General features: G+C 38.5%; 1 protein-coding gene across 1 annotated transcript in view; it reads left to right on the top strand.

Annotated features, from left to right (window-relative positions):
* Positions 1–1,149: 1,149 nt before the first annotated feature.
* col22a1 (collagen, type XXII, alpha 1) overlaps positions 1,150–25,860 on the top strand; it is a 42,212-nt gene continuing 17,501 nt past the window's right edge. The window contains exons 1-22 of the mRNA XM_056741370.1: positions 1,150–1,272; positions 3,426–3,577; positions 4,160–4,726; positions 12,122–12,202; positions 15,039–15,150; positions 15,738–15,861; positions 16,143–16,418; positions 16,607–16,687; positions 16,995–17,111; positions 17,642–17,686; positions 17,778–17,840; positions 18,092–18,130; positions 21,006–21,059; positions 21,884–21,937; positions 22,017–22,070; positions 22,213–22,266; positions 22,440–22,484; positions 24,197–24,250; positions 24,379–24,432; positions 24,837–24,872; positions 24,964–24,993; positions 25,650–25,703. Of these exons, the coding sequence (XP_056597348.1) occupies positions 3,487–3,577; positions 4,160–4,726; positions 12,122–12,202; positions 15,039–15,150; positions 15,738–15,861; positions 16,143–16,418; positions 16,607–16,687; positions 16,995–17,111; positions 17,642–17,686; positions 17,778–17,840; positions 18,092–18,130; positions 21,006–21,059; positions 21,884–21,937; positions 22,017–22,070; positions 22,213–22,266; positions 22,440–22,484; positions 24,197–24,250; positions 24,379–24,432; positions 24,837–24,872; positions 24,964–24,993; positions 25,650–25,703 (2,085 nt within the window). The 5' untranslated portion in view covers positions 1,150–1,272; positions 3,426–3,486. The remainder of the gene's footprint in view (positions 1,273–3,425; positions 3,578–4,159; positions 4,727–12,121; positions 12,203–15,038; positions 15,151–15,737; positions 15,862–16,142; positions 16,419–16,606; positions 16,688–16,994; positions 17,112–17,641; positions 17,687–17,777; positions 17,841–18,091; positions 18,131–21,005; positions 21,060–21,883; positions 21,938–22,016; positions 22,071–22,212; positions 22,267–22,439; positions 22,485–24,196; positions 24,251–24,378; positions 24,433–24,836; positions 24,873–24,963; positions 24,994–25,649; positions 25,704–25,860) is intronic.

Below are 25,860 nucleotides of genomic sequence, written 5' to 3'. Positions count from 1 at the left end.
TAATTAGTCAATCTTCAAAAATCAAATGACATGATTTGACTCAACACATTAAATAAGATAAAGAAAAAAAAACTGAAAAATTTATAAAATAGAGAAAAGAATAATTGTGTAAAATAAAAACAATAATAAAAAGTAATAATAACAATGAATGATATCTGCAATAAATCATACATCACAATCAAGCAAACAGATATTGATTGTTGGTCATGGTCTTCTACCTTTTTCTAACTAAGAACCTTTTGATAGATCGGGAGATACACACGGACACACAGGGAGGTACAAAATGTCTACAATATTTAAAAATGTATAAAAAAAATATCTTGTTCTATAATCACAAGCATATTGTATTTTATAGTACTTTACATTCATTTTAAGTTTCTCTTGCACGTCAACTTCATTTTTTCTACTTCTTGTTATTTGGATCTATGGTGCTTCACCCTTATCATCATTAAGACAAGCGGCAGATGTTTACACCTGTTCACAGTTAACACCAAGGCGAAGCTGACAATCTGATTATGTTGTTTGTTTTACTTATTTGCTTTTATAAAGTTAAGAAAATAAACCCAAGGGTTCAAAAACAACAACACTTGTGTTTGTCTGCTGCAAATGTACTGCAGATTTCCACAGAGGCCAGCAGAAATGATCCGTACAACATCAATGCAGGACATCAATGCTTCTTTTCTGCACCAAAAACTCCTAATTTATAGCTATAAAATGTATTTCACATGTAACCCACCCATCCGGATGTGATCTCCACCCTGTATGACACGATAAAGAGTATAATACTAACCATACTATAAATACAGAGATGAAAGGATGACCCCACATCAGCACCATGGTAACCCATCAGCCGCCCAACTTTTGACGGCCTGGTGTTGGAGAGGCCTCTGTCTTCAACCAAAGAGACAAGAGGAGAGAAGAAAGGGACCGGTGATAGAGAAAAAGAAAGAGATGACGAGGAAGAAAGCGACGAAAATAAAACCCCGGAAAGTTGGTCTATAATTGGCGCAGTCTGTCAGAGCCCTGTTTTATGTGCACAGGGCAGGGCAGCCGTCTGAAACCCAACACTTACTGTGGATGAGCAGTTTCTCCACCCTCCCACCTCGCAGCAGAGGAGAACGAGCTCCACATCACTCCATATCACTTCTCCGAGCTCTGAGGATTACCTGTGGAAGCTCACCTGGATTTTGATTTGGAGGAGGATGCTGTTTTGATAACTGGTGTGTATTCTTCTGGAGGTGGAATATCTTCTCGTATCGCCGGACAGCACAGGTAAGAGTGAGTTCACATTTCTGACCTGAGAACATCGAATGTGTTTTATTTCCTGAACATCTCCGTATGTACATTACATTTATGCATTTAACACTTTTATCCAAAGCATCTTGGAAGGTACATGTTTTATCTGTTTGTGCTGAAAGTTTGCTGGGATTAAACCCAGATTGATCAACAGGAAGACAAAAATGATGCAGAAAGTCAATGTAAATATTCAAAACCTAGTCAGGTGGTTCACAGCTGGTTTTGTTTCAGGACACGGATTTTACATTGGACACCAAGTGGTGACACAAGACCAAACACATTGCGGTCAGTTTTAGGTTTACCCCTGCTAAGCAAGCAAGTGTTCATCTAATGTAGTCTGTCCCAATGCTTAGTTTATTTACGATTTTCTTTTTATAAGGGTATGTCATGTAACCTGCATGTTGGCATCGGCCTCATTTGGGAACAGTAGCTTCTAGCAAGTGACATGAGCATTTCGTCCTTTCTTTAACTGGATTCTATGCATATTTCGTTTGTTGTTGATCCAAGGCTCAATTTGCATTTTATATTTTACCTTTATCATGGTTTTTGTATCCTGCTGTCCAGACCTGTGACCTGTTGTTTGGTCGTGACCCCATCAGTAGAGAAGCACAGGTCCTGTTACTCTTTTAGATGCACAGCTTCGGCTTTGTGATAGTTTGTTTGTAAAGTGTTCGGAATAGTACAGCTGTTTTCCACATTTCATCTACAGGAAGAGTGAAACTCTGGTTTGTTCATCTGCAGTTTTCTCCCAGGCTGATCATTTGCACAGTTTTGGAGTACGGCCCCATGCGAGGCCTCTAGTGTGTTAGCTGAGATATCCGTGCTGAATGTGTTCAGTTCCTCGACAGGAAATGTACCTGTAGAGGATTTCAAGGATGAAATTGCCTTTTGAGAAAAACAACAAAGTGCTTTAGACTGAACTGATCTGGGCTAGAAAGCCGTAAGTTATTCTAGGCTACAGGCTGGTAAAGGTAGCCAAACGGATTACTGGCTGGAGAGACAGATCATGGAATATAAAGTGTAATATTCATTAAAAAAACCTACAAAAAATAACTTCCTGTTACTGCATAATTTAGTTTTTCTGGTCATTTCTGTCAAACACAAAAGAAGATGTTTAGAGAAATGTCTGTGGTTTTGTGTTCATACTATAGAGCTCAATGTTGTTCTGTTACAGACATTCTTCAAAATATCTTCTTCCGTGTTGTGCATAAGAAAGTCAGTGGATATAGATTTGGAGTGATGATAGTGAGAGAAAACGATGTAAGAATTTGGTGTATTTCCTAAATTTCCTATATCCCTTAAATATAGGAAACATTTAAGATTTTTGGGTTACGTATCTTTGTATTTTTTCTAACTGTATGTGAACTGCACGTTTCACGTAAACCGAAGTCTCTGACCAGAGTTTTTGACTTCCAAACTTAGCAGTAAACACAGGGTCTGAAAATAGAACAGGGTGTTCACTTCCACAGACTCTAAAAAATGCTGAGTTATGTTATAGCCAGTTTTGGTTTAAAAAAAGGGAAAAACTCAACTGTTTGGTTATAAATGAACACAGATTTTTTATATTTGAACCAACAATAAATTAAAACAACCAAAAGGATGTCCCCTTTTGACTCAATGCTGGGTTGAAATTAACCATGATACGTTACCAAAATGATACGTACATTATGTTCGAATTTTGACACATTATGATATTCTTTTTAATGACAGTTATTTTTTATACAGCATTTATATAACATACCGGCCAAATTGAAGTCTTCCTGATCACACACCCGCACACGCATGCACGCAGATTTGTGTTCAGTTTATGGAGAATCGTATAATTTTCAGGGGCGCTGAGTAGAAATGTTAATAGGGATAAAGCCCCCCTAAAAATGGCCTATCAACGCCCATGCTTGAACAAGTATACATTTTCATGAACCAGACATATTTATGAGAACATTTCATCTCGTTTCCTCTCAAGCCTGGTTGTTCAAACTGAAATTTGGAACGTGTACCAGGATTCATGTGGTTTTTACATCTGAGAAATTGTGTACAGCTGACAGCCAATGAGAGTCATACATCACTTTCTAATCATTCAATATTACTTAGCTCCCTGTCCCTCATGACTGATCACCTCACATCCACAGGTACAACAACTTGATGATCTTCACACCTTAGCAAGAACATCACAGAACAACAGTGGAGGAAATGGAGTTTCGATTTGGGTTCAGGATCATACTGGTCCTGACCACACTGGCTCTGACACTATTTGGAGGAGGTGTTGAAGCTCAAAGGGCAGGTGAGGTCACATGCTAACCTAAATATAAACTCTGTTCCAAAGCCTGCATGCACAGTAAAAAAAGAATGTAAATGTGAGATCTTAAAATATTTTTATCAATACTTCATAAAATGTATTACAGGATTGCCTTCTCTGTGAAGGATATGTACAACTATGGCTCACAATTTGGCCAAAACAAAGTGTCCTGAGTAGAGATATGCACAGTATAGATACTACGTTGACAGAACGTCTTGCATCTTGGGACTATCTGTCAGAGTAAATGAAATCCATCTTTTGGAATGACCTACATAACAGAATGTATGCTGATTCTGTTGGTCTGCTCAAAGTGATTTTACTATCATGACCTCTGACCACTGTCTCCGTTTAACGTTCAAGTTCTAATTCTGACTTGCAACCATTTTTTTGTGTCTAGACTATGGTGCACATAATAGTTTTGAGTTCTCTGTAGAGTTTACCCAACCGAGCCATGGTACGCTGACAAAACACAAACCTCTTAAATCTCTGGCTAAACCCGGTTTCATTCATAAACACAATGGCTTTCCTGTCTACACAGTCTGTTAAATTTCATGTGTTTTTACCCAGGGTGCAAGAACGTTCACTATGACCTGGTCTTCATCTTGGATACTTCGTCCAGTGTGGGCAAGGAAAACTTTGAGAAGATCCGTCAGTGGGTGGCGAAACTGGTGGAATCTTTCGAAATAGGCATGGATAAAACACGTGTGGCCGTCGTCCGCTACAGCGACCGGCCAACCGCCGAATTTAACCTGGGCAGGTACAAAACCCTCGAGGAGGTCAAGCGTGCCGCTGGGAACATACGCTACGTGGGTGGGAACACCAAGACTGGAGACGCTATAAGTTTCACCGTCAACAACATCTTCACGGAGAGGACGGGAGCACGGCCCGCCGCCAAGGGCTTTCAAAAAGTGGCCATCTTGGTAACTGATGGCAAGAGTCAAGATTACGTTCTAGAGCCGTCTGTGGCGGCCGCGGCTGCTGGAGTCAGGTTGTTTGCGTTGGGGATCGGAGAGGCCCTAAAGGAGGAACTGGAGGAGATTGCCGCCGAGCCCAAAAATGCTCACGTGTTCCATGTGACCGACTTCGACGCCATTGATAAGATCAGGGGGAGGTTGAGGAGGAGACTCTGCGAGAGTAAGTAACAAAAATGCTTAAGACACCTTGTTTAATAATGTTTAAGATATCTAGATTGTATTTTCTGTTTTTACATATTCTTGGTTTTTGAGAATGGCATCTACTTTAAGGGTGGTTTCTATCAAGCGATGGATTCATTTTTTGTCAAAATATCATAGAATTTGATTGGAGGCTCTGTCTGTATCACGAAAAAATATCTTGGGGTATAGCATAGTTTAAATATTGCGTATCTAAGGTAAATACAGCAGTTTCAACATAGTCTCATGGGAATTCGGGACATTGTGACGTTAGGTTTAGGGGAGCCATTTATCGTTGCTGTGCCACCTCGTGAAACCAGAATTTTTAGCTAAATTAGACTTAGCAGCTGTGATTTTAGGGTTTGGGCTGAGGTAAGGTGTTGGTTAGCCAACTCCTAAAATGTTTGTGTCTTCTTTTCATATCAGGTTAGAAATAACCTGATGAACACAAATTAATAGATTACAGTCCGTGACAATTTACAAATTCCTGTGAGACTGGGTTGGCAGTTTAGGTTCAAACGGAGATCCAGATTGGCTTGACAGATTTTACTCAAACATGAAGATTTACTTTATACAAGCAAGACAGTAGCTGGCCTCAAAAATCAACCTCTTGGGTAAGACATTTCTGTGGTTTCTTGCAACGGTAAGTAGTATGTATTCGGAGGTGTAGTAAGTACAAGAGACGGAAACGCTCTGAGCTTGAATGCTTTTCCAAATCACATCTGCTCGGCAGTCGAAGATAAACCTAAAAGAATATGTGGGATAGTCAGAGGAGGCCATAACAAACAACAAGCTTACATTAAAGTCCATGAATACAGATTCAAAAATATATCAACCTCAAACAATGAGCCATGTGGCATAGATCAACTGTAGACATGCAAATGATGCTTAGACGTTGCATTCCTTACTAAATTTTGCAGAAAGGCACACGGAGAACTTCTGATTACTTTTCCTGACATGTCATTTTATAAAGATATAAGCAGTTTTGCATCTAAAAAAATAATAAAAGGCATAAACCAATGTTTTCATTTAACACTAACACACAATAGTTTTATAATGGATAAGATTAACTTTCTTAAAGAGATCACCCAAAAATGATTTTTTTAATTTACTTAACAATCAATCCCAACCTGTATGACTTTCTCTCAAGATATTTGGAAGAACGTTAGTAACCAAACAACATTGGCCCCCATTGACTTCCAATGTATGAACACACTGCAGCTTTTCTCAAAACATCTTTTTTTGTGTTGAATGATGACAGAATGTTTATTTTTGGGTACTTATAACATTAGCCCTCACCAAACATCTAACAGTAATGAGATAAATAGGATAAAAGAGTCCGTAGACAGCAAAACAATAACCCTATATACTGTATAATTAATTTCCACTGCAATGCATGCTGGGAACTTGCAAATCAGCAACATTGTTTAACATAACATTTTTCATTCAGGCTCTGATAAACTAGTTGGAATTACATTAGACGGAATATTGTTGGTCTAACGTGTTTTAAATTGAAAATTGCATTTAATACGCGATTTACATAATAAAATACGCAATTTAGAAAGCCTTTAGACTTCTTTTTTAACAGTGTACAGTGGAAATCTGAGTCCACAGTAATCTCCACCATCAAGAAGCATCGCATAGTCAAAACAAGATTAATACGTGACAGATAAAGGGGCAATTCAGTCTTTCATTGTAAGTGCACTCTTCACTTGTATTTAAAGAGGCTGTAACACAAACCATTTCAAATAGCTGACTACGTCAGACAGCCTTGTGTCAAGATCCTTCAACTTGGCAAAAAGATGGATAGATAAAAAGAGAAATGCATTCTGAACCATGACCCTGACCATGTTGGGATTCCAACCGAAGACTCCACCCACTTCTGAATGACCCCGCCCACATGCATGACCTCTCACTGCCAGCAACGGGTCTCCTATCAGATCCAGCTCCGTAATAAACCAAAGTCATCTGGCACCAGAATGGGTTTCTAAGAATACTAGTGGCTAGAAGAAACAGGGCATCTCCAACTCCAGGTTATTTTTGCTCAGGAAATTACAGTCCTGAGCTGATCTGGGCAGCTATTTTCATTTTTTAATTGATATCTTTCAATATGTTTCATGAGAAAAGATTAAAAGCTGTGCCTTATTTAAACAGAATTATTATTCTAATTTTGGTGTAAAGGATGTAGAACTGTTATTATATACAGCGTGATGTAGAGGTGGGAGAAGAAAAATAAATGTTATGTCAGGAAAGGGCATTTCTCTATTATCTCTTTCTTCGTCCAAGTTTAAATACTGAAATTTAAATGAATATATCAAATAAGAATTTAAATGTCATATTTTGCCTTGAATTTGAGAGAGAGAGAGAGAGAGAGAGAGAGATGTTGGTAACCCTTCACAATAAAGTAATTCAATTAATGAAATGTTAATGCATTAAATGACATGAACTAAAAATGAACAACATATTTTTTGGCTACCTCCCATATCAATGTTACGTTAATAAATAACAATTCCTCATCTCTAGTTTATATTACGGTGCATTTAAAAACTGGAAATTAAAACAATCTGTTTAATTTTGAATCCATCTTAATTTATGTATAACTAGCTGTTAAGAAAAAACAACATTTTAATTTTTCATTTCTTTTTTCAATTTCATTAGCTGGCCATTCACAGTCACATTTCAATGCACAGGCCATTTTTTTAGCTGGCATGACATAAATCATGAATTTAAATGATGTTTGGCCAAAAGCTTCATCACAACATGACTGGGCTTTGGTTCAGTTTGGTGGTTTAACCGTCAGGAACGCCAGGTTTACAATCTGTGGTGAGATGCAGCTAAACTGAACAGCAGTGGTCTGTAATAATGCTAATTCACTCATGTTTGCTTTAGCATCTGTTCCACGTTTCCTAAATCTGCTTCTGATTAGCTAAATGGAAATATCAAACACGAGAGAAAACATTAAGCTTGTTTCTCTGCGGACAGCTCACCAATATCAAAACGTGCCTAGAGGATTCAGATATGCTAACCAGGAGGACGTTGGATTCTTTTGGACTGGATGCTTACAGGAGAACCTGGGGCATAAGTGACATTAATTACTTGTCAAGAGCCAATAAAAATATAAATAACTGACGCAACATCCTAAATAAAGATGCTTAGAAAAGTTGTTCTTCAGACCAAAGTGTTATTGTGATAAGGGAAGCTCAGAGATGAGATGACGTATTTTTGTTGTCAAAACCCGGAGCTGGTCAGCATTTTAGGACTTCCGGTTCCATCTATGCTCCAGGTTTTTTGAATGGGATTTTGGTAAACAAAACCTCTAAATATTTTCACGTTTTATTCTATGGCAAGAAACACACCAATTTAAACTCTCTTGTTTTTTGTAGCCTTATTGTGTCTTAAAAACGCTGGTTGCTCACAAGTTGCTAAAAGCGACTACTTTTGTTGGTGGGGACAATTGCTCACAAATAATGCAAAATGGGCACAAATCTCTTTAAAAGTAGATGCGGATTCATTCAGGGAGTAATTACTTTCCAGGGAACACATTTTTTAGTTAAAGAGAAACTGTGTATATCAAGTTTGAAAAAGTTGTCGGTGGTTTTGTGGTGGTGAAGTTGATAACGTGCGACCTTAAGTGTAGTCTGTTTATAGCATCGTGTTAGCTTTTTAATTCTGCCAATTGTATTTCGGCTTCAAAGTAACAAATGTTGTGTCAAATTGTAAATATTATCTCGATAGACAAAACGCCTAAACATTATAAACCACAGAGATTTTTTTTGCGAACTTCCAATTGTCTCTGGGTAAAATGCATAGTCTTTCAGTCAAGGGAACCAGCGCGGCACTTCCGAGTTAGCCTACAAAAATACGTCATCTGTGATCCTCTCCATTGCCAAATTTACTGTCAGCCCCTTACCAGCATACCTCCCTTATAAGAATGCATTTATTTATTAGATATTATTTATTAGAATGATCTTGCTTGGCCCGTGACCCGAGGTAGTTCGGATAAGCGGTAGAAAATGGAATGGAATGGAATGGATCTTGCTTGCTCTATAAACACCATGCACTGTGCTGTGTTTTACCTTTGGAACAATGCACATTGTGAAAAGCGCTATATAAATAAATTGAATTGAAGTGTTATTCAAAGTGACAGCTCACCCCAAAATGAAAAATCTGCCATCATTTACTCACCCTCTTGTCATTTCAACCCTGTGCAACTTGCTGTCTTTTGCAGAACACAAAAGAAGATATTTAGAAGAATGTTGTTAACCAATGTTGTTGACCAAAACTGCATTTTCACAATATCTTCTTTTGTGTTCTACGGAGGAAAAAAAATCTGTCATTGAAATGACAAGAGGGCGAGTAAATGATGACAGAAATTAAATAAATGCATTGTCACACTTTTTAAAAAGTGTTATATATGTTAAACACTTCTTTCATAAATCATTAAATGCGGCGTAATGTGCAGTTTGTCCAATGCATTTGACATCTGATGACATTTTGCATGTTTGTTTAAATTTATATTCAGTATTTTAATACATTTGCATTTAGCCATAAAAAATCAATTCAGCAGTCATTATTTCATTTCATTCAAGAAATGAGCAATAGAAAAAGGTGCACAAAATGTATAAAGTAGCAAAGTAAAAGTGGAAATGCATTATCGAAAAGCTCAGATCTGCTCAGCATCATTTTAGTTTCATGGTCACCATGTAAATTATAGCTTTTATCCCAAAGCTGAAGGTAGTTGCCCTCGGTTGAACGGAGTTAGAAAGCACTCATACGTGCCACCGCTTCAACAATGACGCACGACAGGCTTTTCATTACTTTGTCATTTAGCCAGTCACAGGAAACACTATAATGTCAAAAACCAGTCTTTATGAACTACCGCGTTTAATTGCTTACTTGTCACTTACGTGTACAGTAAATTATTGGCGCAGAAACCGTCGGGTTAGTGCCCGGTGTAAGATGAGGTGATGTCATTCTTTAAATCACAGGTTGCTTGGATAAACTAATGACTTTCATATCACAAACCTAGATAATTGACAGCCAAGACACGGATTTAACAGCCCCAAGCAAAGAATGGCAATGTACAAGATCTTGTGTCCAGAAACATTTCCTTCTCTGGTAAATCCTGTCATGTAAATCCGAGAATTTCCGACTTCCAAAGTTGTTTTAGCAATGCGAAGAACTGCCGAGTGTGGTTAGAGGAGGACTTTTAGTTTTGTCTTTATTAGGAAGGTTGAGGGTCAGTGAACATGCATCTTTTTTGTACTTGTGCATAGACAAACATCATTTAGCTGAACTGTGTCTCAACTGTACTTGGCACACGCAGTTATACTTAAATATACATAAATAGTCAACCAGGTGCTTATTCCCCAACCTTTCTTTATCCCCGGGCGGGAGTGTTTATGTGGTCGGGAGGGCTGATGTTTGGAGCAGGGCAGGCACACGCGGCAGGGGTGTGGGGTTTTGGGAAAGTAATGCCAAGGGCTGTATCAAACAGAGATGTAATTGTGTCGAGTATGAGGCCGAGGCCACTTAAGGGCTACAAAGGGCTTTTTATAGGAGCGATTAAAGAAAATTACAGGGTCTGATCATACATGATTGTCAGGGACGCGATCAGCCGCTGCGGTCTGGCCGTCTGCCTACTTCATGCCAAGAGAGTGTGTGGGAGAGAGATAAAGACACACAAAAAATAAACATTAAAATCAGCTAATCAATGGTATTGTGGCATCACTTTGTTAATATTCTGTCATGGGAATTAATGATGTGGATTTGTTCTCATGATGAGAGAGTTCAGCAAAGCTCCTGAATGTTTAAATGTTTCCCTTACGAAAATGTTGGTTTTACATTGTTATTGTAGTAAAACAACGATTATCACAAAATAACCATGGTTTTGAAAACCATATTTTTTATAATAACCATAGTAAACGATGGTTACTGTAGTAAAAACCATTTTATCAATGTACCGTAAAAACATGGTTGCTTTTCGTAAGTGTTTCCTCGAATCATCATATACACATCATTTACTTTCATTCCCAAAGGTTCACAATATTTCTCTCCCTAACAATAGGCCAAAAGCTAAACAAAACAATAACAACAGGTCCAGGATGCTAATATTAACATTACTGCTTAGCACTAGCGCGATCCTCTCTGCAAATAGCACATTCCCATCATAAATACCGTAGTAAAGGAAGTCTGCCGGTGCCGGATCATGCTGTCACCACGTCTTTCATTAGCTATGCGTCGGCATTTGAAATCTGCCCGTTTGTACGTCCTAAATTATCAGCACCCCAGTATACTTAAGCAAAGCTCCATATGTGCCAACGTCCTGGAGTCATTAGTTATGCCACCCTGTCGTCTCCGGTAGAGATGAAATAGATCCTCTGTCTTCACATAGACAGAAGAAGATGGATTGTGTTACAGTCACAACTGTTAATTTCCTTCAAGCGCCAGTAAAATCTTTAACCTCTTCAAACAGAAACATTTGATTGCTTTTTCACAAGGCGTGTGTTTTAAGTTGTATGTTTCATTAAGTGTCAACTTTTTTTATTTTAAAAATTATGAGAAAAAACATCAGAGACAAAGATGTTTTTTTTTGTGCATGATAAATTGTTCATCTCAGATGTTTTTAGGGGAAACATCAAAGACAAAGTAGATGCTGTACTTGACATACAGTCAAAGTACAAAGTTCTTGACGTGATGGTTTAATGAAGAAAATTGAATTGGGTAAGGATTGGTGAGAATTGCTCGAGTTCATATTAAAATCTCAAACTTTTGGATTAACTTTTCAGACTTCAGAACCTCTGAAGGAGACATACAGTATGTGAAACGTCTGGCTTTCCACGTGTGTTCCTTTTAATCGTATTGCTGTCTAGGAAAAGCAATTAAGATATAAAGGACATCTCATCTACGAATTATCTTTCTGCACAGCCCTGAGAAACAAAAGAGAAACAGTCCACGTGAAAAGGTCACAGAACGTGTATCCCACTCACAGATTTCTACACGGCACAATCCATTTACATTCTATTTATGGCCCTGCTCATAGTGTCACATTTGCAATAAAAATAATTGTTTGCTACTGGCACTAGATTTCTTGTGCACCTTGTACAATAATATGTCAACCAGAATAAAAAAGAGTTTTTTATATATAACCAGATGTTTAGACGACGCATCCACTGTTAAGAAACCATGTTTAATAAAGCAGATAAATAAAGTATTTCTAAATGTGTAAGAGTCACCACAAAGAAGACTGAAAATATTCTCTAACTTTAGGAATAAATAACCTCATAATCCAAACACTGTAGAGTGCTGTGAGGTCCTAAAAACCAAAGTTTGCCGTCCAAAAATATATTCACCTATTATGCTGTGTTTCTCTTTACAGACGTCCTGTGTCCCAACATGAAGGTCCAGTCGGGACGATTCAGACCGAACAGCACCAGTGCTGGACAGACGGAGGTCCCAGGTGACGTCACCTTTCTTCTGATCTTCTGTTGTTTGTCTCATTTCAAGTATTAATCTAAGTATTTTATTAATACCACAAACTACAAGTACTTTTGGACTTAAATAAAGCCTTCTTTTCTCCAAGGATTTTAATGTTTTACTACATAAGGCTTGTTTGAAGCAAGACATTTAGAGATTTAGAAAGGAGAGATCTTTCACCCACTTCTATTCTAAGAAATGTGGATTTATTTAGCGGTAAAACAGATTTAGAGGATGTTGTGTTTGGGTCTTCAGGGGGTTCTGATTTCCTCCGCAAGTCTCCCACGCAAATTCATTCACCTAAAGTTAAAAAACAGACCAGGAGGGAGTCAGACAAAGTCAGTCTTACCTGTGCCAGAAAATGACTATACAGTCTGGAGATTTTCCGGAAAAAAGGACAAAACTGAGATGGTCCGGTTTATAAACTCATGATGATCGAGACATAAATCTATCGAATTTCAATGGAGATGTTTTCCGAAAGCATCCTGAAATGAAAAGTGGTAAAAAGGACATTATCATAAGATCTCAAAGTTTTTTATACATTTAAAGACATTATGGATCTTCAAAAAAGGTGCAGGTTGAAGCTAAAGACGTCCATATGATGCATACACGAAACAACAACGAATACGCTTCTTTGAATGTTCACTGCTAAACCAGAAAACCAGGTTGGAAGACCAGCTTAAACCAACCAAGACTAGCAAACCACCTTTTGGCTTAACCAAAATGTTTGTCACACGCTGACACACAATGTCGTAGCAGTTTCATGCGGTGAGATCTTTCCTCAAAGAGGGCTTGTAGCCAGACGATAGCCGGGTTGGGCACAAATGCGCCCTTGTGCCCGGATCAAAGATGCTCTCATGTGCGCTGAGCCGCAGAACCGGCCCGGCCTTCCCTCTCTCTCCCTCGCCGTTTAAAATAAAACTCAGGCTTGATTATACCCTTTCACTTGCCAGCTCCAAATTACAGATCCCTCGCTTCGTGCGAGGCTCCTCCAGGCCTTAAAACGCTACCGGGAGAAAGTTAAGCTTCACGCATGGAGACGCACAGACAAACAACATGATGAAAATGAGCTGGTGAAACATGCAGCTGAAATGAGTGACACAAGGTGTGAAAGCATGCAGGCGAGCGAATGAATAACTACAAGAGATCAAATGACACCTGGAAAACGTTTTCACTTAATGATTAAGATGGTCAGAATCTACAAATTCAAGGGGAATAAAATTACATCTTTGTATCCCACAGAATAGAGTTGTTAAGCAAATAGAGACAGCAAGAGAAAAATGAAGTGCCATCGGTCTGTTTATATTACTATATAATTTTTCTCGGCTGTTAACACAATATCTGCTTTCTGTGTTCTTAACCACCTGTTACTGTCCTATTTCTATACACACACACTAGCGCCGCCTAGACAAGACGTCTCACACACAGAACTCACATTACCACCGAGTTAAACGACTTGTCTCAGTTCAAATAAATGTTCTCTCCAGACTGTTTATAAGAACCTCTGTTGGGCGACATGAACACACCTGTCTGAGGTAAACAACACACTAGCAAGTGCTCATCGAGTGAAAGTGGTCTCTTTAAGTGACCCCTCGAGGGCTCATATACACTCGAGAAAAAATAAACGTTTCTTTTACCACATTAAACCGATGCTTCACACGACACTGCTTTACTCAACCAGAATTAGTCTGTCACACGATCGACTTTTAAGTTCCCTCAACAGGCAACACCCAGGGTTTTGATGGCATTGCCATGGCAACAGATTATGTATTGGTTAAAGGAGTGCCCTGGTTTGGCCACTGTAATTGGGTAGATAGCCAAGACTGCAAACCTCAGCTTACGCAGTGGACACACACACACCACTCACAGACACACACGTTCACTAGTGACATAATTGCACACGAAAGGTTGTTTTTTTAAACATCTGCTGCAACAAGTGCAGTTAATTGCTGGTTGGTTGTAGATTTGAAGCACTTATTCAAAAGAATGGTTTCCAAATACAGAACTCCACTTTCCGCTATTTAAAACAATTACAATTTTGTCCTACTTTTTGAGTTTGGTTAAAGTGGGCCATGTATCTGTTTAGTTACTTAACAGGCAGGTTGAACCATATGAACACATAAGTGCCGGTCCATTTTAAAACCAGAGGATCATGACATCACTTTAACACACTGGGTCATTTTGGTAATATAATTATTTTATTTTTAAACCCAATAACAGCCGTCCGAAGTCAATTTGTGACATAGTTGCTTCTGAAACTCTGGAGAGAATAATTAAGATGTTAAAATAATCATTTGCTTTCTTATGGGAGCTTTAACCGGTTCAAATCACTGCAAGAGTTTTACCAAAAAGCTTTTTCTTGGAAATTCTATTATGTTGTGAAATAACCTGTTTGATATACTGGTATCATCAGTTTCTCTGCGTTTTCTAAGAGATGTGTCGCATTTTTCTGGTTTTTATATTCTGTTCACATACAACAAACTGCTAAACCATCAATATCCCATTTACTGTAATATGACATTACATTTTTGGACTGGAGATGAGACACAGAACAGCACATTTTACTGAACGAATATAGGTGCTGTAAAACGCCGCTTTGTGGCTTTATGCTGTAAAATTCTCCAATGAGTCCAGGAAAAGTACATTTTTCAAGTTTCTGTTTTGTCCATTTGTCCAGTAGACTTCTTCCAGTTTGTTGTTTTTCATCCCATTGGCTCCATCTAGCGGTCAGAGTTGAATATATACCTACATTTAGCATACTGAGTAGTTTTCTTGATTCGCCTTAAATTCTTATGGTTTCTTTTCTTTGCCTCTCTTAGGTTTTGATTTGATGGAATACTTCAATGTGAGAGATTTTCTGGGGGAGAAGTTTGAGCCTGGTCAAACCCCCTACGTGAGGCTCGGGACCATGCCCATTGTCCAAAAAACAGAGTAGGTCATATTTAAAGTCCCAGTGAAATAAAAATGACAATTCAAATTTTTTCATGACATATTGCAGAGTTTATAGTAAATAGCTTATCAATGTGGGTCGTTTTCTTTTTAACATTCATGTACCCTCATAGTCTTCAGTTAAAATCTGAAAATGCACTTCCGCCCTGAAATGACGATCCATCTGAAAACTCCTTCACTTCAAATGTCAGTCTGCTGTTTCATTTCAAAATCCCACGGATGTTTTTATACATCCAATCAATTCGCAGTGCAAAATAAAAGCAACACCCTCTTATTCTTCCTTTGAAATTCCTTTTCACTCGGAAATGCGTCAGAATACGAACGTTAAAACGATCACAACTTCCGGTTCACGGGGACGGTAAGTATAGAATCCCCCAAATGGCATAAAGGTTATTACATAATAAAAGGGTGAATGATTCCTTGAAATAATTTTTGCCAAAATCTGCTAAATGTACACTTTTATTACCAAACTAAGTTTTTGTCTGTTTTGAATTGTTTATATAAATTTTTAATGTTAATATTTGAATTATAATACATTTCCTTTCTTTCTCCTTCCTGCTGTGTTTCAGAGATGTGTTATCTCAAGGTCTACCCGATGAATATGCCTTTGTGACAACATTTAAGTTCAGGAAAACGTCTCGTAAGGATAACTGGTACCTGTGGCAGGTCTATGACAAATACGGCATCCCGCAGGTGTGTGCTGCTCTGGGCTGGAAACAACAGAATCTAAGATGTTTCCTCTTCAGACTTTCACAGTTCTACTCTTTCCCTGATGGACGTAACAGGCCATGTTGTGGTTAAACATGAGGGGTTGTTTGGGCCTGGTACTTTATAAACGATGGTTCCAGCCAGGTTGATAAATCCAAAACCCACCTTTGTTCGTTGGAGAAAAATTATTAATAGAATTAAATGATTGTTTTAAGTATCATAGATTGTAATGCATTAGGTCCGGCTAAAATCACAGCGTTCCTCAGGTTTCCATCCGTCTGGACGGCGAGAACAGAGCGGTGGAGTACAATGCAGTGGGTCTGACTAAGGATGCGGTCCGGGCCGTCTTTAAGAACCCAGAAGTGGACGACCTGTTTGACCGTAACTGGCATAAGATCGGAATGAGGGTGGACTCCAAGTCTGTGTCGCTCTTCTTGGACTGCAAACACATTGAGACGGTGCCCATCGAGGACAGAGAGGATATCGATATCCAGGGAAAGACCGTCATCGGAAAGAGAGTCTACGACAGCGTACCGATTGACGTAAGTGTTATGAACAGAGATGCAATGTAAGCAATCCGTCTCATTTGGGTATAACCACATTGGTCAACCGATGGTGTCAGTTGGGTTATCTGACATTGATATTTCAGTTATAGCTTAAACTGACATTGTCATTCAGCATGATTGTATGTTCACAAAGCTAAAATCGGTTATCTTTCTGACCTTGGTAGTTTGACCTCCAAAGAATGGTGATCTACTGTGACGGTAAACAAGCCGAGCAGGAGACATGTTGCGATGTTCCTGGTGCTCCTGTAAGTACCTTTGTCTAACACAAACTACAGTATTCTTCCATTATTATGTCTAAAATATATATTATTAAATGCATCAAATGGATTTTGTGAGAATCTCCTCAAGGTTTTCTTTCTTTTGAAAGTGATGAAAATCATCCCGGATTCGTTGGGGTGTCAGCCGTCAGCAAATATTTGTGAATTCATGCTGTTTTGGAATTCTGTGTTTCTTACATGTCTGGAGTAGATCGGTATAATACATCTTCTCCTCTCCTCTCTCTCGTAACACACTGCATTTCCTTTTCCTTCCCTCGTTCGGTTTTCCGCTCAGTGTGAACAAACTCTGGTGACCGAGGCCCCCCCTCTCCCATTGCCCACCCCAAAACCCACCAGTGCTGAGCAGCAGAAACCAGCCACGTTCAACTGCTCCTGTCCCGCAGGGGAAAGGGTAAGACCTTTAGGTCAAAGGTCACTAGATCATGCAACACGTGTCAGTGTAAAAGAGGACCGAACTGCCTTCGGATTATATTAAAAGTTGAATGTCAGCCTAATGAAACACTTCAGTCACCAAAGTTATTAACATTACATAAGTTTTTAAAAATGGACGCCAGAAAGTCCCAATTACTTTCTCAAAATAATTAGATGGAATAGTTTGATATTGTTTTTTTTAAATAAGAAGTATCGGCACTTATAAAATATAAATGTTTGTCCACCAGATTAAAGCACATTTCTAAAAACATGCAACATGCTATTTCAATTTCATTGTTATATTTTCTTCGTGTGCAGTAGAAATATCGGTCACCGACTCTTAGACAAGGCTGGATATTCATCTTTTAAAATTCATCTTTCTTTTGTAATGCATTCATACGTATTTTGCAATGCATTCACTGTAAACTTTCTTCTGACCTCTTAATTTCAAAATGCATTCTCTCATGTCGCTCTTTTTCTCCATCTCTCTCCATCTTTCCCTTTCTACAGGGTCAGACAGGCCCACAGGGTGTCATGGGGCCCAAGGGTGATAAGGTTACAAGACATTAAATATGATATACCTTGGAGTGTCATTTGCTCATCATTGGATGATTTCATGTTTTATGGGTAAACTGTATATTTACAGGGTGATTATGGTCTCAAAGGGCCAGAGGGACCACCAGGAGTCAAAGGGGAGAGAGGAGAGCGTGTACGGCATTTACATTATCAATTATAATGCTTCCTCAAGATACATACATTTTTTTAGATGAGTGTTATGTTTAGTATTAACAACCTAACTAGGGATTAGGATATGGAGAATTTTTTAATGAACTTTGCATTAAACAGATTTACCAATACATTTTTAAAGGATATATTACGTTTGATATTGATCTTCTTTTATCTCTTTCATACTGTCTGGTCCTGGACAATAATTGATCCATGTTGATTGATTATTTGCAGGGTGAGGCTGTCTCTATCAAAGGTGATAGAGGGGAAAAGGTAAGATCATGAATTTACCAGCCCAACTCCTCAAGCTAGAGCAAACATTACTGTCTGTGTGTGTGTGCGTTTGTTTGTTGAAGTTTGTGTTTTTGTGTCGTTTTTTGTCAGGCTTTTTGCATGTTTTATAGTCTCCAATAAAATGCATCCAAGAGCGAATATTATAGAAGCACACTCCTAGCATACAGTTCTAAGACAGGAGAAATTGCAGAAATTACTTCTCTTTTGAAGAGAAAACATAATATTGCTATATTTTAAAACGTGGAATTATCCTCAGAGAATATGCAGAACAAAGTCAGCGCAGAAAACACCCATTTTCAGCAGATTTCGGGGTATATCACAATTAACCTCCATCAGTCAGAGAAGCGTAACTTTAAATATTTATGCATTCAAATGTAAACATGTAGCATGTCTATTTTGCATTGCAATATTCATAAATGCTGCACTGGTGTGATGCATGCCACAGTCATGCAAAGTAGGAAGTCTTATTTTGAGATTTCCATTTGCCTCACTATTCAGACAATTTTAGATGCCAGTCGACGCCCACAGCTAGAAAAATGTCTGTGCATGGAAAATGGCTCGGTGGAATTTCCTGTTACTTTTGGAAACGGCAAATGTTATTGCTGTCCCACCCTTTGCATTTATTTGTCAAAATAATAAAACTTATTATTGCCTGAAAAACAGTCAAAATCTCATAGACGTGCATTGGGGGAGGAGCTGAGCAATATTTAGGCAACCGTTTATGACATTGTGGAAAGTTTTGGATAGAGAAGCATCGCTCAAGGTTGTTATTATTGTGCATTATGCATGGTTAATTTCCTCTGTATTTGTGTTTGTTTGCAGGCTCGTATGTGTCGGTGTGTTTGTGTATTTATGTAAACTTGTGAGTACTCACACGTGTGTAAATGTTATAGGTCAGTTTGTCAGTAACACACTGAGGAGTTGGCTGGATAAACTGCATGATGCCGCAAACGCATGTTTGTGTTTGAGGTGTTTGTCTGTCTGTCTCTTACAAACTGTCTGACATGGTCGTTTTGTTAACCTTTGTTGTCTTGGCTTTGGTGTTGAGTCCTGGTGCTCATTCAGGGTCACTGGTTCCAGTCTGGCCTGTGATTCTTTTCCACATCTCTGTCTCTTTTACCTTCTTGCTCAATGTTCTCTTCATTGTGTTGAACACTTTTCCGTAAATTACATCTACACTCACCTTAAGGATTATTAGGAACACCTGTTCAATTTCTCATTAATGCAATTATGGTTGTGGTGTAATGGTGTGGGGGATGTTTTCTTGGCACACTTTAGGCACTTTGTGCCAATTGGGCATCGTTTAAATGCAAAGGCCTACCTGAGCATTGTTTCTGACCATGTCCAGCCCTTTATGACCACCATGTACCCATCGTCTGATGGCTACTTCCAGCAGGATAATGCACCATGTCACAAAGCTCCAATCATTTCAAATTGGTTTCTTGAACATGACAATGAGTTCACTGTACTAAATGCCCCACAGTCACCAGATCTCAACCCAATAGAGCATCTTTGGGATGTGGTGCAACGGGAGCTTCGTGCATCCCACAAATCTCCATCAACTGCAAGATGCTATCCTATCAATATGGGCCAACATTTCTAAAGAACAGCTTTCAGCACCTTGTTGAATCAATGCCACGTAGAATTAAGGCAGTTCTGAAGGCGAAAGGGGGTCAAACACAGTATTAGTATGATGTTCCTAATAATCCTTTAGGTGAGTGTACATTGGCTCTAATGATGTTGTGATTCTGTTCCAAGTTGCAAACCTAGACAGTATTTTTAGCCAGCAGATGCAGTAAAATTCTGCTTTGTCAAATACTAGACCAAATTTTACAGCAGCATTGCAGGTTTTGTTCACGGATAAATCAATCCCAGAATGCTTTGCGGAAAGCTGAGTGAGAAATAGTAAAACTGCTCGGCTTGCCGCCATATTGAGGGATTCAAATTCTGTTAACAAGGTTCCCAAAGATCAGGGCATTTCTGGAATATCATGGAATTTTAAAAGGTCTGTTCCAGACTTGGAACATCATGGAATTTTATACATTTGGGGATTTTTTGTTTGTCACTTTAAATTTTAGTTTCCATTTATCAAAATGTCATTTTTCTGTCACTTTTATTCAATGATGTTTGTCAGTAATTTTTCGGTTTCATCAAAGTGAACATTTCAGGCTGCCGTCTTTAAAGGTTATAGATGCATTTGTACTTTTCAATACTTGCTGTGCGGAAACATCTGAAAGTCATGAGGAAAGATTTCCTCAGTATTCATGATGCTTTATCATCAGCGATATTTCTTGTGTTCACCTGTAAACTTTGCTTTGATCTGATATTTTTTTGGTTTTGTCATATTGTGGTCGTCTGCCCTGTGATGGACGGGGTCTGTCAGGGTTTATTCTGCCAGCGGCCCGAGATACTGGAATAGTCTCCAGCCCTTCGTAAACCCTGCAGCAGAAACGTTTAAAGAAAGAAGTAATGGATTATGGTTATAGGGTTGTCATTTTGTTTTACCATGTGGGATTTTTCTAAATCCTAGCAAGGTGCTTTAGCTGTCTCATTATGTCTCCGGATCATATTTTAGAGAATAACAGAATGTCAGTTTTTGGTTTGTTGGTTTGTTGATTAGTTTTGAATTTAATATTTTGGCAAAATGTTCTTGTTTTTTGACACACAGACTATTTTACATCCACAGATGCATTAGAGGACTTCATGACATGAGGTTGAATTAAAAAATGACAGGGCTTCACACTCATTGACCCCTGCAATTATGCTCATAAAGGCGGTTACAGATCCACACATGGCCGTGTCCAGACGTCATGTGTACCTCGTACAAAGACTGATGTTTTCTTCCTTTCCACAGGGGGACAGAGGTGAGCAGGGTGAAACAGGAGCCAGAGGAAACAGGGGAGAGAGAGTAAGAAACATCCAATAAAAACAATACAAAGCTGATTTGAGTCAATCAGGCCGCCATGTTGGAAAGGGCAAACGCACCCTGCAAAACTGTGTTTAATTACAAAAAATTTCTTGTCAAGGAATTGTGAAAACGTGTGCTTGTAAAACGTTTCAATCAGTTGGATGATGTTGATTGGATGACGTCGCATGAACACTAAATATTTTGTGCTGTTAAGATCCCAATCTTGTTTTCACAGTGTCAAACAACAACTTCACGTACATACAAAACACTTTCATTTTCTAATAATAGCCAGTTATTATTCCCTTACTTCTTGACTGACTCTTAAATGATTCGTTCGGCGATTCATCTGTCTAATCCCCTCCTTTCTGTCGCCCTACTCTGATCTGATTGGTCAGATGGTCTAGTCTGTGATTGGTCTGCCGCGTAAAGCGGTAAAACCTCAGAAGAGGCTGAAAAAGCGCTCAGGACGTTTTAGAAATTAAAACGGTTTACTCCATACAATTATATTGTAAAACAGATGCTAGCAGTTTCGAAAAAGAAGTCAAGTGTGAACACGGGCTAACTTTGTTATTCGTTCACTTTCGTCTTTACAACTTACCAGACTGCTTACATTCACACACAGATAAAATTACACACTGCATGAAATGTTATTTTAAAGACACTGTAATAGTTGCTCTTTAAAGTCTCATATACTTCATAGGAATTCCTTAAATTTAATATTTATTGAATCCCTAAAATAAGATATTCCCGTGTTGATATAGCCCAAAAAAATTTGTTGTAACATCATGTGATCTCTTAAATTTTGCTGTTTTGTTTGATTTCAGGGTTTAGATGGTTTGAAAGGGCTGGCTGGAAAGCATGGTGATAAAGGAGAGAGAGTGAGTAACAATGCACCGATTGTGTTCTGTAAGTGTTTTGTTGTTTGATCCCTTATGTCATGTTTGTGTTGATAAACAGGGTGGGCCAGGACTTACAGGTGAAGCTGGGTTACCTGGGCCCCTCGGACCAAAGGTGAAAGATTAATAATCACATTGGCACTAAGTATTAAATAACCATGATTTTTGTGAACAATTGTTCAACTCTTAGCTTGTACTAGAAGTTCTTTTGGAAGAACATCTTTTAATTATGTAATATTTTTAACCTGTTTTTTTAGGGTATCCAAGGTGATTCTGGTCCTCCAGGTAATCCAGGTCCTCAGGGGGTCTCTGTAAGTATGGCATGCGTTGAATCTTATAAAACCGATAATTATGTCATTAGAGATGGAATGAAATTGTTTCGCTGCTTTTGTTGTACTATATTACCACGGCTGTGCAGAACGGCACAGAATGTGTTCCTCATGCCGAGTCTAAAACATCTTACAAGTGTGTTTTCTTTCCTCAGGGCAGTGCAGGAATAAAAGGAGAAAAGGGATTGTCTGGAGATCGGGTAAGAATGATTGACACCTGTCAATCAAATCAGTCTCTTTTCATAAGTTTTACTTCGAAGAAAAATGCAGCTTTTCAGAATTTTCCCACCGGAAAATTCTAGTTCATCATCGCGATTTAAATTTCCATTGCCTGAGCCATATCAAGACATCTGAATATCACTGAAACACGTGTCTGGGTTCTTTTAACATGGTCCAGTAAAGTCACTCAGAACACATTAGAAAGCACTTAGAATTGTTCAAAAGCGCAGCTCACTTTTTCCTCAGAACATGTTGGACTCAAGTCTGTCATTACATCTAAAGTACATTCATTAGGGCCCGAGACAACATTTCTGGTTGACGTTTGTTGTTTGTTCCATTGCATCGGAATAACTTGCACTGAACCCAAATTGGTCGTTGTTACACAGCGCTGCATGCAGGCAACCTGCCAGCCTTGAACATTACACAGGGAATATTCATGTGAGCGAGTGTGTAATAACTCAAACAGATGTCGTAGTGTTGATGCAGACTCCATATTTCCTGTCATGTGTGGGCGTAGAGACTGATTTCAGAACAGTTTCACACACATAACACATAACTGGGGCCGGTTGCATAAACTTAGCCGCTAAGTTAAAGGGATACTTCACCAAAAAGTTCTGTCATCATTTATCAACCTTCGTGTTGTTCCAGTTCTGTATACATTTCTTTGTTCTGATGAACACAGAGAAAGATGTTTGGAAGAATGCTTGTAACCAGACAGATTTCGCCCCCCATTGACTCCCATAGTCAATGGGTAGTCAAAAGTGCCTCAGAACTGTTGGCTGTCCTACATGCTTCAAAAAATGTCTTCTTTTGTGTCCAACAGAACAAAAAAAATGATAAAAATAATTGTTACTACTCTGGGAGTCAATGGGGGGCAAAATCTGTCTGGGAAGTAGCATTCTTCCAAATATCTTTCTTTGAGTTCATCAGGTGAGTCAATGATGACAGAATCAGACGACTAATTTGTAAGACTAGTCTAAGCAGTTTATGCAACCCGCCTCTGTTGACTGAGTGATCCTACACACTTAATAAAGCAGTTTTAGAGCATAAAGAACTTTTTTAAAAGAAAAATTTGCCATTTTGCCATCACCAAGTATGAGTCTTAAGGGATAATCCAATGGCCTGAAAAATAGATTTAGATTTTTGCAATAGGAAATATTGGATTACGCTGTTGGGAGTTTTGCCTTTCCTTTGAACAGCATTGACCATGACTTAGACATAAATATTTCAAACCAACTCATTTACCATCTGGTATATACCGTCTGGTATCTGGTATATAAATTGTGGGGTAAAGTTCCTGACCTAAAACAGGAGGGTTGGCAGACCGCATGTTTTGCACATTCGTCAAAACATTCTCGAGTTGTCATGTTACAGTAGTTTTTCTGACCCCCCGTCATTTACTTTACTCCTACCGGACTGTTTTTTAAAGACAAAAAACACATGTGCAGACAAGCACATCATTTAAGAAAAAGATAGTTTCAAACTGGAGTTTTGTAGAACGCACAATTCTTTCAACATGTAATTTTCTGTGTTGGATCACAGATGCCGAAGAAAATGCACAGACTATTATAATACTTTTTCAAGATGTTCTTTGTGAAACACGAGTGGCAGTCTTACATTGGGAGCAGTCTATAATCTTGCAGGACATACAGTGTATATTTTATTGCATTATTCCTCTTCACATGTTATTTAGGGTGATCCAGGTCTAGATGGGTTTCCAGGAAAATCTGGAGTTCCAGGAAAAGATGTAAGAGTTCACAGAGCCCTGTTATGTATATAATTTATCATCTCGTAGCGGTGTGCAGTATGTAGAATGAAAGCGAACATCAGTATTTCTACTCAAATGAGTTAATTCAAAGTTGCTTTTCTCTACAGGGTCTCAGAGGTTTATCCGGTGCTCCTGGTACAAGTGGAGTCAAGGGAGAAAGGGTATAAAGAAACTTTCTGTGATGTTTAAGATCTGAAATTCAAAGGTTGTAGATTTAAATGTATTTTTGTCACCAGCTGAACCCGGTTTTGCACAGGACAAAACATACGGTGAAATGTAGGCCTGATATGCTTAGACTGGGCAAGCACTTTACAGATAATAGAATATGAAAGAAAGGTGATAACAATAATAATAGACACAATAACATAAAAATAAATAGGATGTGATTGAAATCCAATGTTCTTATGCCTGGGGCTGGCAACTGTGTGTGAACGTGAAGTGTCAAAGTGCATTTATCTTTATAGGAAGCTGTCGTCTCCTATTTGAATGTGATTGCATTAGCAAATATATGGTCATACATGTTCTGAAACCTTATAATGGTTGGTTTGTTTGTTTTATTTGACAGGGAGAGAGAGGACTTCCTGGAATTCCTGGAAATGCGGTAATACCTTTAGTATTAATTTACTGAATGATGACTGAATTAACCCGCTTTTGTCTTTGTTCCTTATGGTCTGATCTGTGTGTTTCTACAGGTTCAACTGGATGGCCTGAAGGGGGAAACGGTAAGTATAGGGTCTGTCAGGAAGACATCGACTTCACTTCCTTCAAGTACTTGTAACTTAAATGGATAGTTCACCCAAAAATGCTCACTCTCTAGTTGTTCCAAACCTGTATAAATGTCTTTGATGGAAACAGAGAAAGATATTTGGATAAATGCTTGTAATCAAACACTTCTTGGACCCCATTGACTACTATAGTAGGAAAAATTACAATGTTATTCAAAAGTGCCCAAGAACTGTTTGCTGTCCTACATTCTTCAAAATATCTTCTTTTGTGTTCAAAAGAACCAAAAAAACCTGTAAGTAATTTTTCCCGGTAAAGATCTCATCCCCCATTTTCTGCCAAAGTAGGGAACATAAATACTGTGGGAGTCAATAAGGGATGAGATCTGTTAGGTTGCTGACATTCTTCAAAATATCTTCCTTTGTGTTTAGCAGAACAAAGAAATGTATACAGGTATGGAACCACCTGTGAGTGATTAAATGAAGACAGAATGTTCTTCAGAGGATCGTGTTTGTAGTTAAAAGGTTGTGGCGTGGATTCCCAGGAAACACACATTGATAAAATATATAGCTTGAATACACTGTACGTCACTTTGGATACAAACTAAATGCTTAGGTGTAATGTAAGGGTTCTCCAAATTCTGTGTTTGTTTCAGGGCACCCCTGGTCCTCGAGGACCCCCAGGAGCAGACGGACCTCCTGGACCTCCTGTAAGATCACAGTCCTTCTTCAGTCTGTGATTTTAGTGTTAACTGTTTTTTCAACATTATCATTTTTATGTGATCTGATTAATTATGTCAAACAAAAAACAATATCTTAGCTTGATTTTCCAGCTATTGGTGTTCATTCATTTTTAAGTTGTTCATC

Source organism: Triplophysa dalaica, chromosome 25 (assembly GCF_015846415.1).
Source record: "Triplophysa dalaica isolate WHDGS20190420 chromosome 25, ASM1584641v1, whole genome shotgun sequence".
Taxonomy (NCBI): Eukaryota; Metazoa; Chordata; class Actinopteri; order Cypriniformes; family Nemacheilidae; genus Triplophysa; species Triplophysa dalaica.
Note: the sequence above shows the minus strand (reverse complement) of the source record. Positions and strands in the feature narration are given on the sequence as shown.